The sequence below is a fragment of the Leuciscus leuciscus genome, assembly GCF_965113295.1.
Source record: "Leuciscus leuciscus genome assembly, chromosome: 21".
Classification (NCBI taxonomy): Eukaryota; Metazoa; Chordata; class Actinopteri; order Cypriniformes; family Leuciscidae; genus Leuciscus; species Leuciscus leuciscus.
The window spans coordinates 6,848,468-6,866,671 of record NC_138745.1 but is presented as its reverse complement, the minus strand read 5'-3'; the positions used below and the strand labels follow the sequence as shown (position 1 = coordinate 6,866,671).

The following is an 18,204-nucleotide window of genomic DNA, read 5'->3' as shown; positions in this document are numbered from 1 at the left end:
GGACATTGAGGAGAGACTAATAGAGGGGCCACCGATAAAAGCTATTTTATGCGATGAAACACTGAGGTCCCATCTGAAACTTAAAATAAATCCATGGTTGGAGCTTTCTGTTAAAATTTGGTCTGACATTGTGAAGAAATACAAGTTAACGGGTCATTGTAGGTTTTTGAGGTGGATCGCACACGATATAGATTTTACACCCAACAAATTGGATGGAAGGTTTAAATTGTGGAATAATGGACCAAAAATGTATTGGGAGGTTATTAAAAATCAAACTGTAATGAGTTTCCAGAAAATAAAGGAGATCTATGGCCTCCAGAAGCAAGATTTTCACAGATATCTACAGCTACGTCATTATTTGGGAGAAGAAATTAAAAAAGTTAAACTAGGTTCAACATGGCCAGGGGTCATAAAAATAATGATGGAAGCATATAGGTCGCAGACAGAACGGAAAGTCATTTCTAAATTGTATAAAATTCTGGAGGACTTGAAAGCAGACAACACAGTATATGTTAAAGAGAGATGGGAGAGGGAGGCAAACATAGTGTTGTCAGGGGAGGATTGGGGGGAAATAAATGAATACCAGTGGAAAACCACAAATTCTTCAGTTTGGAGGGAATATGGATGGAAGAATATAATAAGGTTTTTTGCGACCCCTGCACAGAGAAAACATGGAGATACCAAATGTTGGAGATCGTGTGGTGAAACTAAAGCAAATCACTTCCATATCTTTTGGGGATGCTCCCTTATAACTCAATATTGGACACAAATAAAAGTGGTAATTGAAGAGGTGATAGAAATGAAAGTACCAACCAACTTTGAAATTATATATCTTGGGATAGTTGAGGGTCTTAACTTAAAAAGAAGGGATGATTATAAATTGCTACGAATAATGCTGTTGGCTAGTAGGAAAGCAATAACCAGAAGGTGGCGAAGTGATTTGGTGCCTAAAGTGGAGGAATGGTTTGATGTAATGTTAACTATTTACAATATGGAAAAGCTAACTGCGTCCATAAGATTGGAAGGTGATCAATTTAAAAGTATCTGGAGAGGATGGCTTAAATATATTAGGCAACATAGAACGGATTTTGTTTAGGGTTTGTTGTAAGGACTGAATGTTTAAGAATACTTTTTTAATGTACCGAGTATGAGGATGAGAAAAACAAATTTACTATACAAGGACTGTCGCTAAGATAAACACATACCACACCCCGGTTCTAAGCTACAAATGTTATTATTATTTTTATTTTATTGTATTTTTATTGTATTTTTTTTTTTGTTTTTTGTTTTTTTTTGTTTTATGTTCAGAAACAAATGTCTTATCAAGAGGGGCATACAAGGAAAACCGGTTGGGACTGATTTAAAGTATTGGCTGTGTTTGCCTTGTTTATCTGTAAAATTTCACATTGTGAAAAAGACAATAAAAAATATAAATTATAAAAAAAAAAAGAAATAGAAAACAAAAGCCACCTTGGTGAGCATAATTGTTCCAAACTTTTCAATGGTAGTTTATTCATCTTTCAAATGGTACTGCATAATAGGAATGACCCTCAGAAATCTAATTAATGAAAGCAAGCACAATCTGGGAAAAGGGTTGTTTACCACTTCCTTGGTTTTCAGGCATATTCTGCCCACATATCCTTCCTCCGGCTGCCAGCTGTGAAGAACTTTCAGGAGCCGTTCATCGTTCGCTAGGGGGCGCTGCTGAGGCGCTTTCTTTGACTCGCTCTTCTCCTTCGACAGAGGCATTCTCTCCTCCATCAGGAAGTAGTTGAAGGACGTAGTCGGAAACAACTGGCAAGAGAGAGACTATTTCAGCATGCGTTTATGTGCTGAGGAATGAAGAAAATGTGAACCAGACCAGTAAACACTGGAGTGAACACTGCTTGTTCCTAATGAGAGAATGAATGACAATCATTATTTAAAAGGAGGACAGTTTGGCACTGGCTGTACTTCCAAGGTTAATCCGAAACATTTTCAGAACATATAAAAATCGGTCCTCAGGAATTCTAAAAGAACTCTGAATCCGTGATGGCACCACACACAGAGTGCTTACACTACTTCATCTACAGTAGTTGTCCATGTCCTCTCACAGAGCCCTCAGACAGTTCATTGCACTAAACAGTGTTCTGGTGTGTGCTAACCTGTCTAAACTGGCTCAGTTCAGTTGTGTTGACACTTACAGAGTCCAGGAGCTGTTTGGCTGTGGTGTATTCATCAACGCACATTACGGTGAAGGGTTCGGGGCCTGGAACTCCATGCACTGTCACTTTGTGCTGCTGAGCGGCGCGTCTTTCCTCCGTGCTGAACAGCTGACAGGAAAAAAGGGAACAGAGTTCACTTTCTTTCTTTTTTTTTTCACACTCTAAAACTTAAGACATATAACATGCTGCTAAACAAAAGAGAACATTCTTAACATTATTTCAGAGCTGTTAAACAACTAGTGACAGTTTAGATAAATAAAATGGTTCAGACATATTGTGTATACATGCACCTACTGTAATTTAAATTTTTGGAGACGACACAAGTGGCGAGAGAAGACCAAAAAGGAAAATAGTTTACTGTAATAGTATAGTAACTGTACACAATAATAACAGTTTCTGCCATAGATTTTAAACACTTTTTACCGATGATGTTTATAATAATTTATCAATATACAGATAGATATAAACATTTTGTTACCCTAGTCATTTTTTGGGGGGGGGGGGTTCAAATCTACTTCACTGAAAAATCTGATATAGATATTATATATCTATATATATTAGTATTTCTTCATATTTTAGCAGTTTGAATAGGCATGGCACTTCTGTATACAGTAGCATGCCTATGTCTTTATGATTTCCTGTTTTTAATGAAATTAGGCTGCACTCGGATGACAGGGACTGAGAGAGAGAGGAATGCAGCACATTCCAGAGTTTTAAAAACATCGGAAATATTTGCACAATGTTTTCTCAAACATACGGTCTACTCCCTTGTGGGACTGAATGGCACGTATAGAGGATTCATTAATTTAAACGGTTTTATTTCTGCTGTCCAGTTCCACCAATACTTCATGCAACACAAATATCTCTCTGTGATCCTGACATCTGTGTGGTTTTATAAGTGGGTTATGAATGCTGTCTCACCACAGACGCAGGGAGCGGGCCTCCGGCGGGACTCTCCTCTGTTCTGCGGCTGAAGATGAACATACTCGAGACCTCCAGAGACTCGTTGTGCGGGTTCCTCAGCTGCAGGTGTCTGTAGCCTGGAATAATCAACAGAAACCAAATGAAATATACTGGACAAAGGTGGACACGTATCAATTGAATTAAGACACAACAACAACACAAGATTTAATTCAATGCAGTACATGATCAAATGGAGAAATCTGAAGGCATCAATAAGTGATTGTACAACAACTGTTGACAGACAATAAAAAAATTTATAATAATTAAAATTTATATACATTTTTATATACTATAATAATTTAATATTAATACTAAGTAATGACTGAATGGATGTTAAAAAAAAAAAAAATTGTACTCGAAATTGATTTTATATATATATATATATATATATATATATATATATAGTAAGAATTTTATAGATCTTAGGGTCAGTAAGAATTTTCTTTAAAGAAATGAATTATTTTATTCAGCAAGGATGCTGCAAATTGATCAAAAGTTACTTTCAAATAAATGCTGTGTTTTTTTTTTTACAAACATACCTGTAAAAGGTTTCCACAAATATATTAAGCAACTGTTTTCAACATTAATCATAATAATAAGAAGAGTAAGATAATATTAAGAAATGTTTATTGATCAACAAACCAGCATTAGAATGATTTCTGAAGGATCATGTGACACTGAAGACTGGAGTAATGATGCATAAAATTCAGCTTTGCATCACAGGAATAAATTACATTTTAAAACATATTCCAATAGAAAATAGTTATTTTAAATTGTACAAATGTTTTATGATTTTTTTTCAAGCTTTATTTTTGATCAAATAAATGCAGCCTTGGTTATCAGAAGATACTTCTTTCAAAAACCTATTTTAGTGTAGAGCATGTAAAATGTCCATTCTGAGGATGAAGCAGCTGGCAGTTATCAACCAATACTCAATACAGCAGTAATTACACTATGCCCCAGTCATGAGTTTTCTACCTGGTTTGAGGGTTTTGAGGGGAAGTATCCGCTGAGCGGTGACCTGCGAGCTGTTGTTCTCCACCACAGCAATGCGCAGAAACGCCATATCCTCGAAGTGCACGTGGAACAGGAAGCGCTCATTCCACATGGGATTGAGTGTGTTGCGATGTATGGGCTTGGTACGGAAATGGCAGCTGTCTGCCGGCATTCCCAACACCTCCACTTCCACACAGGGACTGCCGTTTGAGTTACCCGGACACACGTTCTGCCCTGAAACAATCTGTGAGCATATGAATTAATTCATGTCTGTTAGATTAGCTGGAGTATCCAAAAGTAGTTTTAACGCTGAATATGGGATACCCAAGGCTCTTACAGTGAGAGTGTATAGCGTAGGGGTCATGTTCTCCAGGTCTCGGTCCAGAGGGTAAAAGTGCTGATATAGGGGGCAGCTTCGCTCCCACAGGACTGGAGGCTTCAGTACATAACCACAGTGACCATTAGCCTCAAACAGAGCTGCGTTCAGCTGCAATGGCAGGTCTAGAGAGAATATACCATCCACATTCAATTATCATAAAAAAAAAAGGGACTGAACTCTTGAAATCATCTTGTTAGAATAATGCTCAATAACAAATCTGAATTATATTTACATATAGTTGACTGATTTGGTATAACATATTTAAATGAAAACACGAATCAAGATATTTTGACGAATGTCGGTAACCAAACAGTTGATGCATTGACTTCCATAGTTCAAAATATCTCAAAACAACTTGAGGGTGATTAAATGATGACAACATTTTAATTTTGAAGTTAACAAAACCAAAATTCTTCAAAATATCTTCTTTTACGTTCCACAAAAGAAAGAAAGTCATACAAGAATAACATGAGGATGAGTAATTGATGATTTATGGGTGGACCATCCCTTTAAATAGGGTAATATTTAAAAATGTATTTATTTAATTTATTGATTTAATTAAAATTAAATAGTACGTTTAATTACTGATCTATTTAAAGGTGCAGTAAGTGATTTCTGAGAAACGCTGTTGAAAGTGGCTCGGACCGAGCAGCACAACACAGTTGTGGCCAATCAGCAGCAGGGGGCGTGTCCACTCGGGAGGAGAGAGAGTGAGCAAGAGGGAGACTGTAGAAAGAGAGATGGCTGAGAGACATTACAAAAGAGAAAAGCTCAGAAGAATATCACTGGAAAAGTTATATTTAAGACGTTTGAAGTTATGATCTGGCAAGAGCTTCAGGTTTTTTGTTCTTCCTTGTCATTCATTAGTCATCTTCGCTTTATTTTTCACAAAGCTTTATTTTGCTTCGCTTCAGCTATGATAAAGGGACATCCACTCTTGCATTGCGTGTTCGTGCATTCTGGGGGCGGAGCAATGAAGGGAGGGGTTGTTTTCAGAAATCACTTACTGCACCTTTAATGTTTCATCTTAAGTACACTGGTCTTCCATATTGACAAAGCCACATCTATGACAGCTTCTGTGAATCAATAAGCCAGAGACTCTTTATAACTATAAATAACCAGATAAATAACAAAGTACAGTAAAAAGTAAATCAACCAGCCTGAAATATCAAGCTGTATAACAGACTGTTTTTGTACAGCTAAAATAACTGGAAGCGAATGACACTGGAAGCCTCACACATTTAAGTTACAAATGGCCACACCTGCTCTTTCATTAAAAATATAGGAGGATGGCCTGATTGTCCTGGTCAATATATCATTCTATCACTATCATGCACACTGATTATATCCCAGTGCTGTGCGGATGAGCAGATTACGCTCTTTACCGTCAGTCTGATAGTTGAGGGCGACCAGCTGGATTCCATGCAGCCAGAAGATGAGAGGATTGGGGTTGGCAGAGTCGATGCGCGTGGCTGCTGGGTACGTGCGGAGCAGCTGGCAGCTGGTGTGCTGGATGAGTTTCTGGGAGTAGCGGCGACATAAACGCTTTGCAGCGTTCTCGTTGACTGAGGAGATGTGGTAGCATTTGGGTGTGCGGATGATGGAGCTAAGAGAGGTGCCCGGGCTCAGCGTCAGCGAGGTTTGTTCCTCCCAGTTCATACGAATGCCCTCCAGAGTGGCTGCAGAAGAACAGAACATTCCAGATCTGAGTTTTTGATTTTGATTTTAAGTTGCTATTGAAAAAAAACTGTCAAGAAACCTAAACATTTCTTTCATAGAAACTGTTTAAAAGTGAAATCAAGCACTATGAGATAGTTAAATAAACATCTTATGTGAGGCTGAGTCACATCTGCAATTTGGCAGAGACAAATCAGAGCACAAAGTTTAGAGAAGGGGAAAGTCTGCAACTACAAATGTATCCTTCTCACACACTGAGAACATTACAGCAAGGTTTAGGGTTTTGCACATGATTGTTTAAGGAATAGTTCACTTAAAAATGAAAAGAATGCTTGTAGTTCCAAACTTTTATGACTGACTGACTGACTTACTTTCTTCCACAAACATTTTAAGGAATGCTTGTCAATCAACAATTGAATTTGAATGGCAGCCTATGGTGACATTTAACTAGTGAAAAATCTGAAAAAAAGATCCGCACACGAATATAGGCCAAAAAGCTCACAGGATTTTACTGTTTAGAATTATAGTTTTTACTAGTGGAAATGTAATTCCTGATATCAACAATTAGCATTTTAACTAGTTATAATTGAATTGTTGATATCACAAATTCATATCCTGTGAAAGATTAAAAAACAAAACGGCTTGCCATATGTGCATTTGGAAACACGACATGCACCAACCATCTTCCTGTACTTGTGATAAGAAGCACTCATCAACAAAAGAGAAGATTTAAGGGTTTAGGCAGTTTTCTGACTAAATAAAAGTTTGATGGTTTAATGATTGAAAATGAAGAAATCAAGACAGCCATAAATATTAGTATTTCAATTTTACAGTTGTAATGTAAAATAAAATAATACTATTATATTATATTTATTAAATTTAAATTTAAATTTTACAGTGAAATATAACAATAGTCACATTTATTTTGTTTTTATTTTGTACCGGAAATTTTTATATTTTATACATAATAATAATAATACAAAATTTATATTTATATATTGGCTTTGCAGTACAAGGTTGTTCACAAGCTACATATGCAATAAAGAGATGCTTCACCGCTGATAAACTATACAAGACATTTGCGAGTTTTGTTTCTTACAATGGCAAAGCCGTTAGATTAAAACAGTGATTTATTCGCGAATCTGGCATCAGTATTTCTGATTCTAAACAGCTGATAGAAGACTTCATAGTAATTTTGATTTAATAGTAATATTTTACCAGGGCACAGAGATATTTCATGCCACAGAAAAAAGGGTGTAGAGATGTTCCTGGGACTTACAATTACATTTATTCCTTTGCAGACTTGCAAATGAGGAATACTACAAGCAATTCATCAGTAACATAAGTGCTAGGAAAAACTAATTTTCAAACATCGTCCAATTTTTTGAGGCTTTCAAGCTCCAAAAAGCAGCAACAAAGAATCAAACGTAGTCTATACAGTCAAAAAAAAAAAAAAAAAAAAACTTGTACAGATTTGAAACAACATGAGGGCAAATAAATGACAACTGAATTTTCATTTTAGAGCAAACTGTCTCTTTAACAAAAATAAACTGATAAAAGATGCACTTCTGTTGGGATGGCTGGAAGTTCACATCCATTTAAGCTTTCAATTTTCAAGAACCACTTGCCCTTTAAAAGTGCTTTTACTCAAAAAGTACATGCTTGTTTTCTCAGACAGTCAGTCACTGGAAATATTTTGTAGAAAGGCATTTTTATACGCTTTCGAGGGACTTCAATATAATGGAAAACTTGAGAGCCCTTTTCCCATGGGTGCTCTAAGTGGGTGTTCTATTTCCTGCGTGCCCTGTGCACAGTTCCGTGCAAAGCCGAGGCAGCCGTACCTTTCCCTGGAGCTCGGACCAACGTCACAGGCTCCCCGGGGCTTCCACGAGCAGGAGCGCTGCCAAAAATGGATTTCCGGCTTTTTCTGTCTTTTCCCCTTCCAGAGCCTGATGGGGAGAGGGTGGAGAGGCCTAGTTCCCACGCACACAAACACAAACAAACACATATGTAAGGTCATGGCTGCAGAGTATACGCTCCTCCAAAACTCAAAGAGCTTGATACTGTTTGTTTGTTCAAGACTCGCCTCTGGGACTATTACAGTTTCCAGCAAAGCCAAACACCTGAATCTAATTTACCCGCCCTTTTTCACTAATTCAACTGCAGTTTACATGAGCCATGTAGCACAAATATGCAAGAGATGAAGTGTTACTTATTTCAACTTAAATTGGAGAATAAATTTGAAGCTACTCAGAATGAAGCTTGGGAGGCTAGATTTGTAAATTAGCTTCCCCAAAACATCCATTCGTCCACTCGGTTGCATCTATTTCCGCAAGTGAACACGTTGGGTCTGTGTCAGTTGTGGACGGCATGCACAAACACATTAGAAGGGAACTGTACAACAATATTATGTAGTGATGCACTGAAATTATTTCTTTTTTTTACAGAAACTGAGCTGTACATTTAAATTGCAACAAATATAAACTTCTTAATGATCTATAGTGGCTATAATAAAACTTCATGATCTATTCAAACATACATTAATGAAGGTTAAGTAAATATAGGATGACAACAGTTTAAGTAAAATTGGAATGAATGTGTAATAGTGCATGTATTTATCAAAATTCGAGCTATGGCCACTGAATGGCTTTCCTAAGGTTAATGTAACATTACGTGACATTGTTTACCAGCTGTTTTACTGACGTCTTTCACAGTTGAAAACACTGATTGAGCAAATGAATGAGACATGATACATTTCAGTAAGTCCTACGGTTTCTTTCAACATACCTTCTGATGTTAATTTTGTGCTATTACTTCGTACCGACTTTGTTTCATATCAAAAGTAATACAGCACAAAAATGATTGTGATTATTGGATGGGAGGCACACTACAAATAATGTTTAATGATTTGTTTTGTTCACGCATCAGCTAAAAAAAAGCGTAGCCTAAAAGATCTTGGTTCATCAAAATGAAGATTGATTAAAAATGACAAATCGATATCGTCAACCAGCCCTAGCGTCACACACTGACATGTTTACTTCTTGTAGCTTATTCCATGTTGTGCACATAAAATAGACACTGACAGAGTCAAAATATGCTACCGGAGAAGCAATAATTAATGTCACAATTTTGCTTGATGATTTCAGCCCTCTAAAACTGTTTTGGAAAATCATTTTTGGCCAAATTCTTTGGTGCATCACTAATCTTATGTGTTTCCCAGATGCTGACAGAACTATAAACTTTCCTTTATGTGGTTGTGTAATAATTAGATGAGATGGAAACCTGGGAATTTGATAGCCTGACAGTAGATGACCAGATCAGAGAGCTCTTGAGCGATCTGTCTGCTCTCCTTCTCATTCTGGGGCAGGTAGAACTCCTCTCCTAGTTCCATGTCAAACATCTGCAAGTGCACACAAGTACAACCATCACAGATCATGTCAGTATTCAGGTTCAAATGAACTCAAAGCTTCATTGATACTGTTCTGTACTGACCTTTCCTTTGCTTCCCGCTTTCTTAAAACGCTTCGGCATCTCATCATTGGACTCATACTGAAGTTTCTCAGTGGATGACTTGCCTTCGGGTTTGTCGTCAAGAATATTGTCTGCAGAAAAGAATAAGATTAAGAAACATCTCTACATAAACCCAAAGAGAATTGAAAAGAGAATACGAAATAAAAACTTTGCAAAGCACGCTTTAGGTAAAGCAGTCATATTTGAAAGTAGAAGCCAAAAAAACACTGTGACACCATTACTTCTTAAAGGGATAATTCACCCAAAAATGCAAATTCTGTCATTTACTTTCAACCCTGTATGACATTATTTCTTCTGCTGATCACACCAGAAGATATTATTTGAAGAATGCTGGTAACTAAGGAGTTTTGGCAATTATTTACATTGAATGGACAAAAAAATAAACATGACACAATTAAGTCGTGTAGGTTTGGAACTACTTGACAGAATTCGCATTTTTGGGTGAACTATCCCTTTTAAATCAGCATGAAACAGAAATTGCAAGTGAAACAGCTTCTCAAACAAAACCAAAAAATGTAGGGCGGGACTTAATTGTCCATTGGGAATTGATTGGATCATTGTTGCTGGTTAATTATGATTTGAGTGAAAGGTTGTCCCGTCCTCGTGCCAGTAAACACGTCATCAGAGTAGAGAATAAGGTGAGGGCACATGAATTTAACAAAATAATACTTATCTGGATGGATAAATAATTTACAACACACACTGCTGTATTCCATAACAAAAAGATTTGGCCATTTCAATTTTATAGTGACAAAACTGAAAATTTTAAAATTAAAAATCGCAGGACCATTCATTCTGCAGACGTGCAACCCACAGACACTGTCAGATCCTCGTCAGACGGCAAGATTCCTCACAAAGGCAATTAACTGTTTATCGGTTGACACACAAACAATCAAATATTTGCTTTTTACCTTATGACGAAACAAATCAAATACAATTTTTTTTATTTAACTTAAAATCATGGTGCACCCGGAGTAAGAAAGCAGGTTGAGTAATGCCCAGCATTCCCCTGACTGCACAAACTCATAGCTGAGTCTCTGGGGAAGGCTGTTTGGGAAAGAACAAAGTCTCTTTTAACAGAGAGCAGTGCAGGGCATGAGAAACCAGATGGCTTTGTTTTTCCCCCACTGATGAGCCAGTGCCGCAAGCAAGGTCGAACCATTTTCAAAACACCGCGAACGTGGAAGCGAGTTTGGGTTGTTTTGTTTATACACTGTACCACCCATCTTTATAGTAAAAAAATACAGATTTATTCATGGCAGAGCAGACAGCACACACCTGAAGGATCTCAGACACAAGCCCCATAATTCGCACTATATGAGTGCAAGCAATCCTATCAGAGTCAACACACTGGCAGCTTACAGCAGTAAGAGCAACGCACATCACGGCACACATTTACATGGGCAGTTGACATGACATTTTTACTGTCTTCAATGAAAAAAGAACATTCTTCACTATTTTTGCTGGACAGAATATTTATTTTTTTGTCCACATTTTTTCTTTTTGACCAATTTTTAGCAAGTGGTGACCAATGCATTGGTATATAATTTGGGGGTCTTCCAATTTTAACAAATGACTAGAATTGAAATTACAAACTTGAGAAAAAAAGACTATAACTTACACCTTTCCTAATACAAATGCATATACTTTTATCCTAAAGTTTTAAACAATATTTAAAACCATGTCCATTTGTCAACCACCCACATATACTCACACACAGTACATTTACCTTCCTGGCCATAGGAGGCTGTGGAAGCATTGAGGACATCGGCTAATAAAAAGGAAAAAAAAAAAAAGAGTGAAGAAAATGAAAGAAAGAAGGTGTGTGTGGGGGGGAGGGGGGGATTGAAAAGGGTCAGCAGGCAACAGAGTGAAGGTGCCATCGTGAGAACAGTAAAAGTTTGTGAGGGTTAGTGAACAGAACAGAAAATTCCACTCAATATTCATATAATTGCAGTCGATTCGAGTTGAAATAAAGGACATGTTGGCTTGAGTTACGTAAAGTATGATTACCATCAGACAGTGACTCATAATCATAGTCATACTCGTCTTCCTCTTCTTCTTCTTCATCATTGTTTCCCAGGGACGTTCCGCTGACTGTGCCGTTGTTGGCCTGAGCCTGCATGTGAGCCAGTTGATGTGCCTTTTGAAACGGAGGAACAAAAAAGTTCGAAACCTTTCCAATATTAATTCTTGATTTGGATGCTTCAAGGACTCAATGAAATTTGTTGATACTAAAAATGTTTAACAGTTAGTCGAGACTACATTAAAGCTGTGCAGATTTCTGCAGAATTGTAAAGTCTGTCATTCGCACAATTCCACACATTCCCCACCATTTGCATGTTTTTTTATTAAATATGTTGGCTAATTTGATTGTGCTTTTAAACACGGGTGTAGTACTTCAAGCTCAGTTAAGGACATATTAAAATATTTAAATGCATTCTGCAGATGCTCCTCCAAAAAAATGGTGCAGAGACTCAAGTCAAATTTATCTATACAACGCTTTTCACAAAATACACTTTCAAATCATTGTTACAGCAACTCATACTGTTACGTCTATAATACCTTAACATAGAGCAATATTAAGGCAATACATTTATCTTAAGCTAGTCTCATATGACATCTGATTCATGTTAGTGATGCACTGAAATTTCAAGAACCAAAAATAGGATTTTTGGTTTTGGACGAAATGATTTTGGAGGGCCAAACTCTTGATATAGATTTTAGTCTATCTTCATTTTGATGAATCGTTATTGATACTTAAATCTCAAGATCAACCTTTTAGCCTATGCTGTTTCCTGTTAATGTGTAAACAAAGCTTCACTAAACATTATTCGTAGCATGCATGCCATCCAATAATTGTAATAAGCTTTGGGCTTTGTTACTTTTGATTTGAAACAAAGTCTCAGCTTTCAAATTCTCTCCATTTGATCATGAAATACAAACAATAAAATGTAATTTTGATGTTCTTTAATGTGGCGTGATGGATCGCTGTAACCGCCTCAGTTCAATTCTGTGCATCACTGATGCACAAAAAATGGCAAGAGCTAGCCAAACTGGGCAGTTCCAATTTGATTGTCTGGCTGCTGTGATTCATTCAGATGAGATTTTGTAGTAGGATAATTGTCAATAAGTCAATAAAAATTGTGTATAAAACAAATAGTCTTGATATCAGGTCTGTGTTGCACTTTCTCACCTACCTTTTGTTTAAGAATGTCCACTGGAGCCTGGTGAGCTTTCAGCTTCTTATTTTTGAGGAGGATCTTCCCTCGGAGCTGCAGAGGAGATGGAAGCAAAGGCTCATCCGCAAAATCACTCTCAAACAGGAACTTGGTCACCAGCTTCTCTCCAAAAACAGTCTAGAAAAAAAAGAGAAAAACATACGAACAATGTTCTCCTTCCACAGGACACAGACTCATCAAATGAGCAGCTTGAGAACATGTATAGTGTAAAAATGCAGACAGGTACCTTAAAAATCTCAGCCATTTTGCGTTGCTGTGGTAAAGAGCAGTGGTTTTCAATGGACAGAATCACAGGCATCTCTGAGTACACAAACGCTGCACGATTGACGGCCTCGACAACATCCTACAGACCACAAGAGCATTTCAGTCAGCAGAAAACATACATCAAATCAACAGAAGTATCTTCAAGTATTGATTTCTAAACAGACCTTGAAAGGAATCTTAGTAGTGAGAGTATGTCCATGGTAAATAACAGGCATGCCGTCGTCCCCGTCCCAGCAGTCCAACTCAACGCTGCGACAGCCCTGCAGCAAAACCTGTGACAGAAGCCATAAATCAAACTCAAACTCATGCATTGACATGCTGTGGTGTTTTAGCCACATTCACAAGCAGGTGACATCTACAGTACGGCATGTGAAACAGCGGTCGTCAAAAATATTTATGGAGTGCATTGTGAATCGTTTTTCGCCTTGGATCAGGTTCAGGATAAACAGAGAAGTCCGGCTGAAGATGTACCTGGCTGTAAAGCTCCACTGAAGATTCTCCCTTCAGCTGATGGCCCGTGAGGTATGTGTTATGAGAGGACTCGATGTAATAGTACGAGAGCGGATACTGGAGCTCATCCAGGTTCACTTGAGACTCCTCGTTTTTAGAGGCAAAGTTGTCCTTGTCCATTAGAAACCTTCGAGAGGCAGATTCATTTTTAGTCATGTAGCAGAGATTATATGAATATAGCATATTATTCAAATCTACCAAAGTATTGTTTCCGAAACTTCTGGTCCACATTATTTTGTCAAATATGTTTAATAAAACCAAACCTGGCAAATCCTTCAAACGACATCCATCCCATCTGACGCATGTTTGAAGAAGGCTCAAATTTCTAAAGAAACAAAAAAAAACTAATTAAGATGTCTTATGGTGATTTATGAGTTGGTGAGATGCTAATATCGAACTGCCAGTCAACGACTCTTATTCTTAATAAAGGAAGAATCAATTGTCCATGTTGTTAACGGTAACCCACCGCTGAAAACTTCAAAACAGTGCCAGACCCTTGTCAGCGCTCTGACAAAAGATTGAAGCAATTTCTTTTCTGACAATAATTTTTCACATAAATAAGGAAAATCAGTCAATACAAAGTTTGAATGTTGGCTTGAAAATGTCTTTTCAAGGTTTAAAACAGCTTAAACAATTATAAAGTGTGAAGGTTAGCCACACAAGACAGATAAATTGACAGTGCCAAGTTTGCAGCACATAGTTTGAAAAGACAGAAAAATAATTTTATGTTTTTCCTATAACAGTCTTATACATTTTTTTATGTATTATGCCATTAGCTGGTTTGCATAGTTTAAAACATTCAATGCTGTTATATACAATTACATAAATGAGTAAGACAATATAAAAAAAGAGTGAACTTTAGATCTTTATTTCAATCCTGTTAGGTTCCACTTTAAAGTATATGTGCCAAATTTACTCAAAATGTATTTCTTAAAGTCTGTAAATTATTACACAAGCATATTCATATGCTTTATCACAGGAATGACCTTTTTCAATTTCAAAGTAACAATTATAGGTCTGATCAGAAAAGTTTATAAAACTCTGGCTGAGATCGACTTTCAGGGAGTTATTTTACTCACCTGTATGATGCTAAGGATCTCATCATAGCTCAGATGTTCTCCCTGACAGTTGACCAAGAAGTCATTGAGCTGAGAGATGGCCAGTCCCAGCACACCCAGCGATGAATTCTCCACTCCAGTGCCATTGGTCACGATGCTAGCAGCTGCAATGGCATCTGAAATCTGCTTCTGGTTGTCAGACATTTGCTGCCGCGTGCGGATAAAAAGGCCCAGGTCAGAGCCATTACGAGTTAGGAGATCTGTGAAGAGATCAGCTTTGTAAAACATCCTACCTCATCAGTTACATTGGTTTAAAAATGACTATTATTCACACATGCCCACCAAGATCTGGTTGCAGTCCCGTAAGTTTGTCGTCAATCCTCAATGTGGTGTAGAGAGGAACAGAGTCAGGACCCGAGCGACTACATTGCACTGCGTAGGTGTCGAACAGATCCTTCAGATCCTTGCGACTGCGAATGCTGGACACATAGCAGACAAACGGGAAACTTTTAACAATCATCCAGATTCAAAACACAAGCTGTGTATTTGGTTAGAGGGAAAAGTGTGTTCTACCTAAAAGACTTGAAGAGCTCCACAAATTCAACAAAGCTCATGATGCTGTCAGAGATCATGAGTTCCTGGAAGCCCCTGAAGCAACCTTTCCCTCGACCATGCCAGCTCCGACTGCTCCAGGCCCTGAGACCACAAAACACAGTCAGTTCTGAAGGAAAACAGCCTTTACAACAAGCTTCAAGGCAAATAATCCACTTTATTCTTCACCATTTACAGATGCGCACATGTCGCTGAAACATCTTTGAAAGACTGCATCACTTTAACGTAAGCTTAAACATGCATGCGTATGACAAATGAGATCTTGTATAGATACATCTGAAAGTATCTTAAAAAGAACATGATCTTGTGAAGCTCATGTCCTTTCTGGGACTGCACTGAATTTGTATTTCTGCAGAGGGAGTGGCCTTACCCTGGCTGACTTTTGGAGTTGCTGGGAAGAATGGGGGAGGAATGGGGGCGTGTAGGGGTGGAGATGTTTGTGCTAAAGGAGCCAGAGGAAGATGAGGAAGAGGACAAGGAGGATCCAGGAGACTGGCCTTTGCTGTTGGATAAGGAAAAGGGTCCAGGGTGGCCAAAGGTACTGCAGTCCTCTATGGAAACATTCAAACATGCCACAATGTCCCTGATCTCTTAAAGACATTCACAACACAAAACCAATTCTTTATATACTCAAGTATCTTCAGTGTATAAATTAAAAAAGTATTGGTGAAACAGTTGAAACACCTTCAACATTTTTCTACAATTATGCTTTACCAGAGTCCAATTAGCTGTCAACAAAATGTTCAGTAACTCTCACCAGCCTCTTCCTGCTCGACACTTTCCAAAGGGTCTGACTCTCTCCTGCCTAAAGTCTCCTTACAGCTCCTGGTCTTGCGTGAGATCATCTCATCATCTGTTCCATCGCCACTGTCTCCCTGTGATTAGGACAGTGCATTACTCAAGTGACATAGCTAATCCAGGTCTTGACATAGCTTGACATTGCCAGTCTTTCTCTTCTTACCCTGACTAAGGCTTTCTTCTTCTTTTTGACATTGGAGTTGATGCCCAGCGGACTGTTTTTCTGGACTGAGTTCTTCTCTGCACTTTTGCTGGCGGATCCAGGGCCACTAGCGCCCATATTCCAGCGTCTCCCACCGAACAGTTCGATAGCATGGGCCAGTGTGGGCCCCTCAAATCTACCGTCCTCCTAGAAAAAGGAGTTTTACAGTAATATAAAAATGCATAATAATGAATGGAATTGAGCTTCCAAAAAAGAAAGCTGTACCTTAGCTGATCTAAAGTTAGCAGAGTTATGTTAAAAGGAAACAATTATCGTAAAAAGTGAAATGTGTTTTGTGTTGTGAGAACTTGAGTAATTCAACACAACATATGTGCAAAAATATTTAGCTAAAAGCAGCCTACGGTTTAAGCTGGTTCGGCTGGTCTATCAGGCTGGCCAAACTGGTGTTTGGTTTAGCTGGTCAGCCAGTAGATCTGCCAGCCTGATCAGCTGACAAGTGCCCTTAATCCTTCTAAAACGGTCAAACCAGACCAGCATGACCAGTGGAAACCAACTTGGTGGCTAGCTAGTGTAAGACCAGCAGGCTGTTTTATAGAAGGGTTGTAATAATTGTTACAATATTAACTGTGTTTAAGGGATAAATTAGCATAATATGAAACATTCATTCTGCTAGCTGTAATGTTTCAAATCACATTCAAACATTTTTAAAGCATTAGCAAAAATCTTACATAAAAAAAAAAAATCTCCCATGGTGTTGCACTTGGAATGATAGGTCTATTTGTATTGTGTTCTCACTTGGATTAATTGCATCTTCTAATGAATAGATGTAAATGTACCTGGTACAAACTAACATACTGCTTTCGCAGCCATTGCAGTCTCTGGTCAGGAAATTTCCTGATCTTCCTGATGGCACTGAGCAGCTCCTGGAGGCCCTTGTGCAGCATGCATGCCGTGTGCTTGGGAGCCACAAAGTGCAAGAGCCTGTTGTCTGTGGTGTGAAGTCCATATAGCAGCGTGACACCATTTTCACCAGGGTTCATATTACATAGTTTGTGCTGCAGGCACACATAGTTAACATCCACTCCAGGGTGACCCATAAACACAGCCTTCACCACGTTAAGGTCCAGGAGTCCGTCGGACAGTCCGCAGTGCACAGGTTGGCCCAGGAGTAAGTGGTCTGGGGATGGTGGATGTCCCATGAAGCCTCTGGTTCTTCCACCTGGGCCGCAGCTACTGTGGGGCTTGGACCAGGTGAGGAAGCAGTTATCAGGCTGTAGACGAAGGAGGCAGCGGGCGGTGAGATGGGTCTCAGGGTCATAGTGGATGACGGTTGCTCCCTGGAGCAGGAACTGGTGAATATCTGGCTGAAGTGAGAGCACGTACCAAGGGATGAGCTCTGTACCGTGGCTAAAGGGTCCATGCACCTCCTCTATGATCTGGAAATCTATGTCCTTAGCCAGCTCAAGTGGGTCCCCTTCAGAGTCTGAGAGGTCCCCTACTAGAAACCTAAAAAAAAAATTACATGAAGCAGGTGAAGCAGACATAAAGGATCAAGTGATTGAATAAACAGAACTCTGTCTGGAAAACTTCTCACTTTCTTGGAAGAGGTCATGCCATATTAGTCTTGTAAATGGAGTTAACAAGAGCATACAATATTGAAGAGCACTGTCTACCTATGACACAAATTGAGGGGCCGTAATATAATACAGTACATTGCTATTAATTTAGTTCAATTGCTTTAATTTGTGCATTGTGGCAGAGCTGGTGTCTTGATCTTAAAGGCAGGGGCACAATAACGCACAGGCTT

The 18,204-nt window shown here is 38.5% G+C and overlaps 1 protein-coding gene across 6 annotated transcripts in view; it reads right to left on the bottom strand.

Annotated features, from left to right (window-relative positions):
- plce1 (phospholipase C, epsilon 1) overlaps positions 1-18,204 on the bottom strand; it is an 80,849-nt gene that overhangs the window by 11,061 nt on the left and 51,584 nt on the right. For 5 of the 6 annotated variants that reach the window (XM_082151474.1, XM_082151475.1, XM_082151477.1 and 2 more), the window contains 23 exons: positions 17,234-17,903; positions 16,398-16,583; positions 16,194-16,311; positions 15,807-15,987; positions 15,398-15,520; positions 15,167-15,303; positions 14,846-15,084; positions 14,030-14,091; positions 13,728-13,893; positions 13,421-13,528; positions 13,219-13,335; positions 12,951-13,109; positions 11,764-11,893; positions 11,480-11,521; positions 9,712-9,821; positions 9,502-9,619; positions 8,061-8,192; positions 5,928-6,221; positions 4,501-4,664; positions 4,146-4,407; positions 3,126-3,244; positions 2,184-2,312; positions 1,603-1,794 (listed from right to left, as the gene is read on the bottom strand). In XM_082151474.1, the coding sequence (XP_082007600.1) occupies positions 1,603-1,794; positions 2,184-2,312; positions 3,126-3,244; positions 4,146-4,407; positions 4,501-4,664; positions 5,928-6,221; positions 8,061-8,192; positions 9,502-9,619; positions 9,712-9,821; positions 11,480-11,521; positions 11,764-11,893; positions 12,951-13,109; positions 13,219-13,335; positions 13,421-13,528; positions 13,728-13,893; positions 14,030-14,091; positions 14,846-15,084; positions 15,167-15,303; positions 15,398-15,520; positions 15,807-15,987; positions 16,194-16,311; positions 16,398-16,583; positions 17,234-17,903 (3,958 nt within the window). The remainder of the gene's footprint in view (positions 1-1,602; positions 1,795-2,183; positions 2,313-3,125; positions 3,245-4,145; positions 4,408-4,500; positions 4,665-5,927; positions 6,222-8,060; positions 8,193-9,501; positions 9,620-9,711; positions 9,822-11,479; positions 11,522-11,763; positions 11,894-12,950; positions 13,110-13,218; positions 13,336-13,420; positions 13,529-13,727; positions 13,894-14,029; positions 14,092-14,845; positions 15,085-15,166; positions 15,304-15,397; positions 15,521-15,806; positions 15,988-16,193; positions 16,312-16,397; positions 16,584-17,233; positions 17,904-18,204) is intronic. The other variant, XM_082151476.1, reaches the window with a different exon arrangement.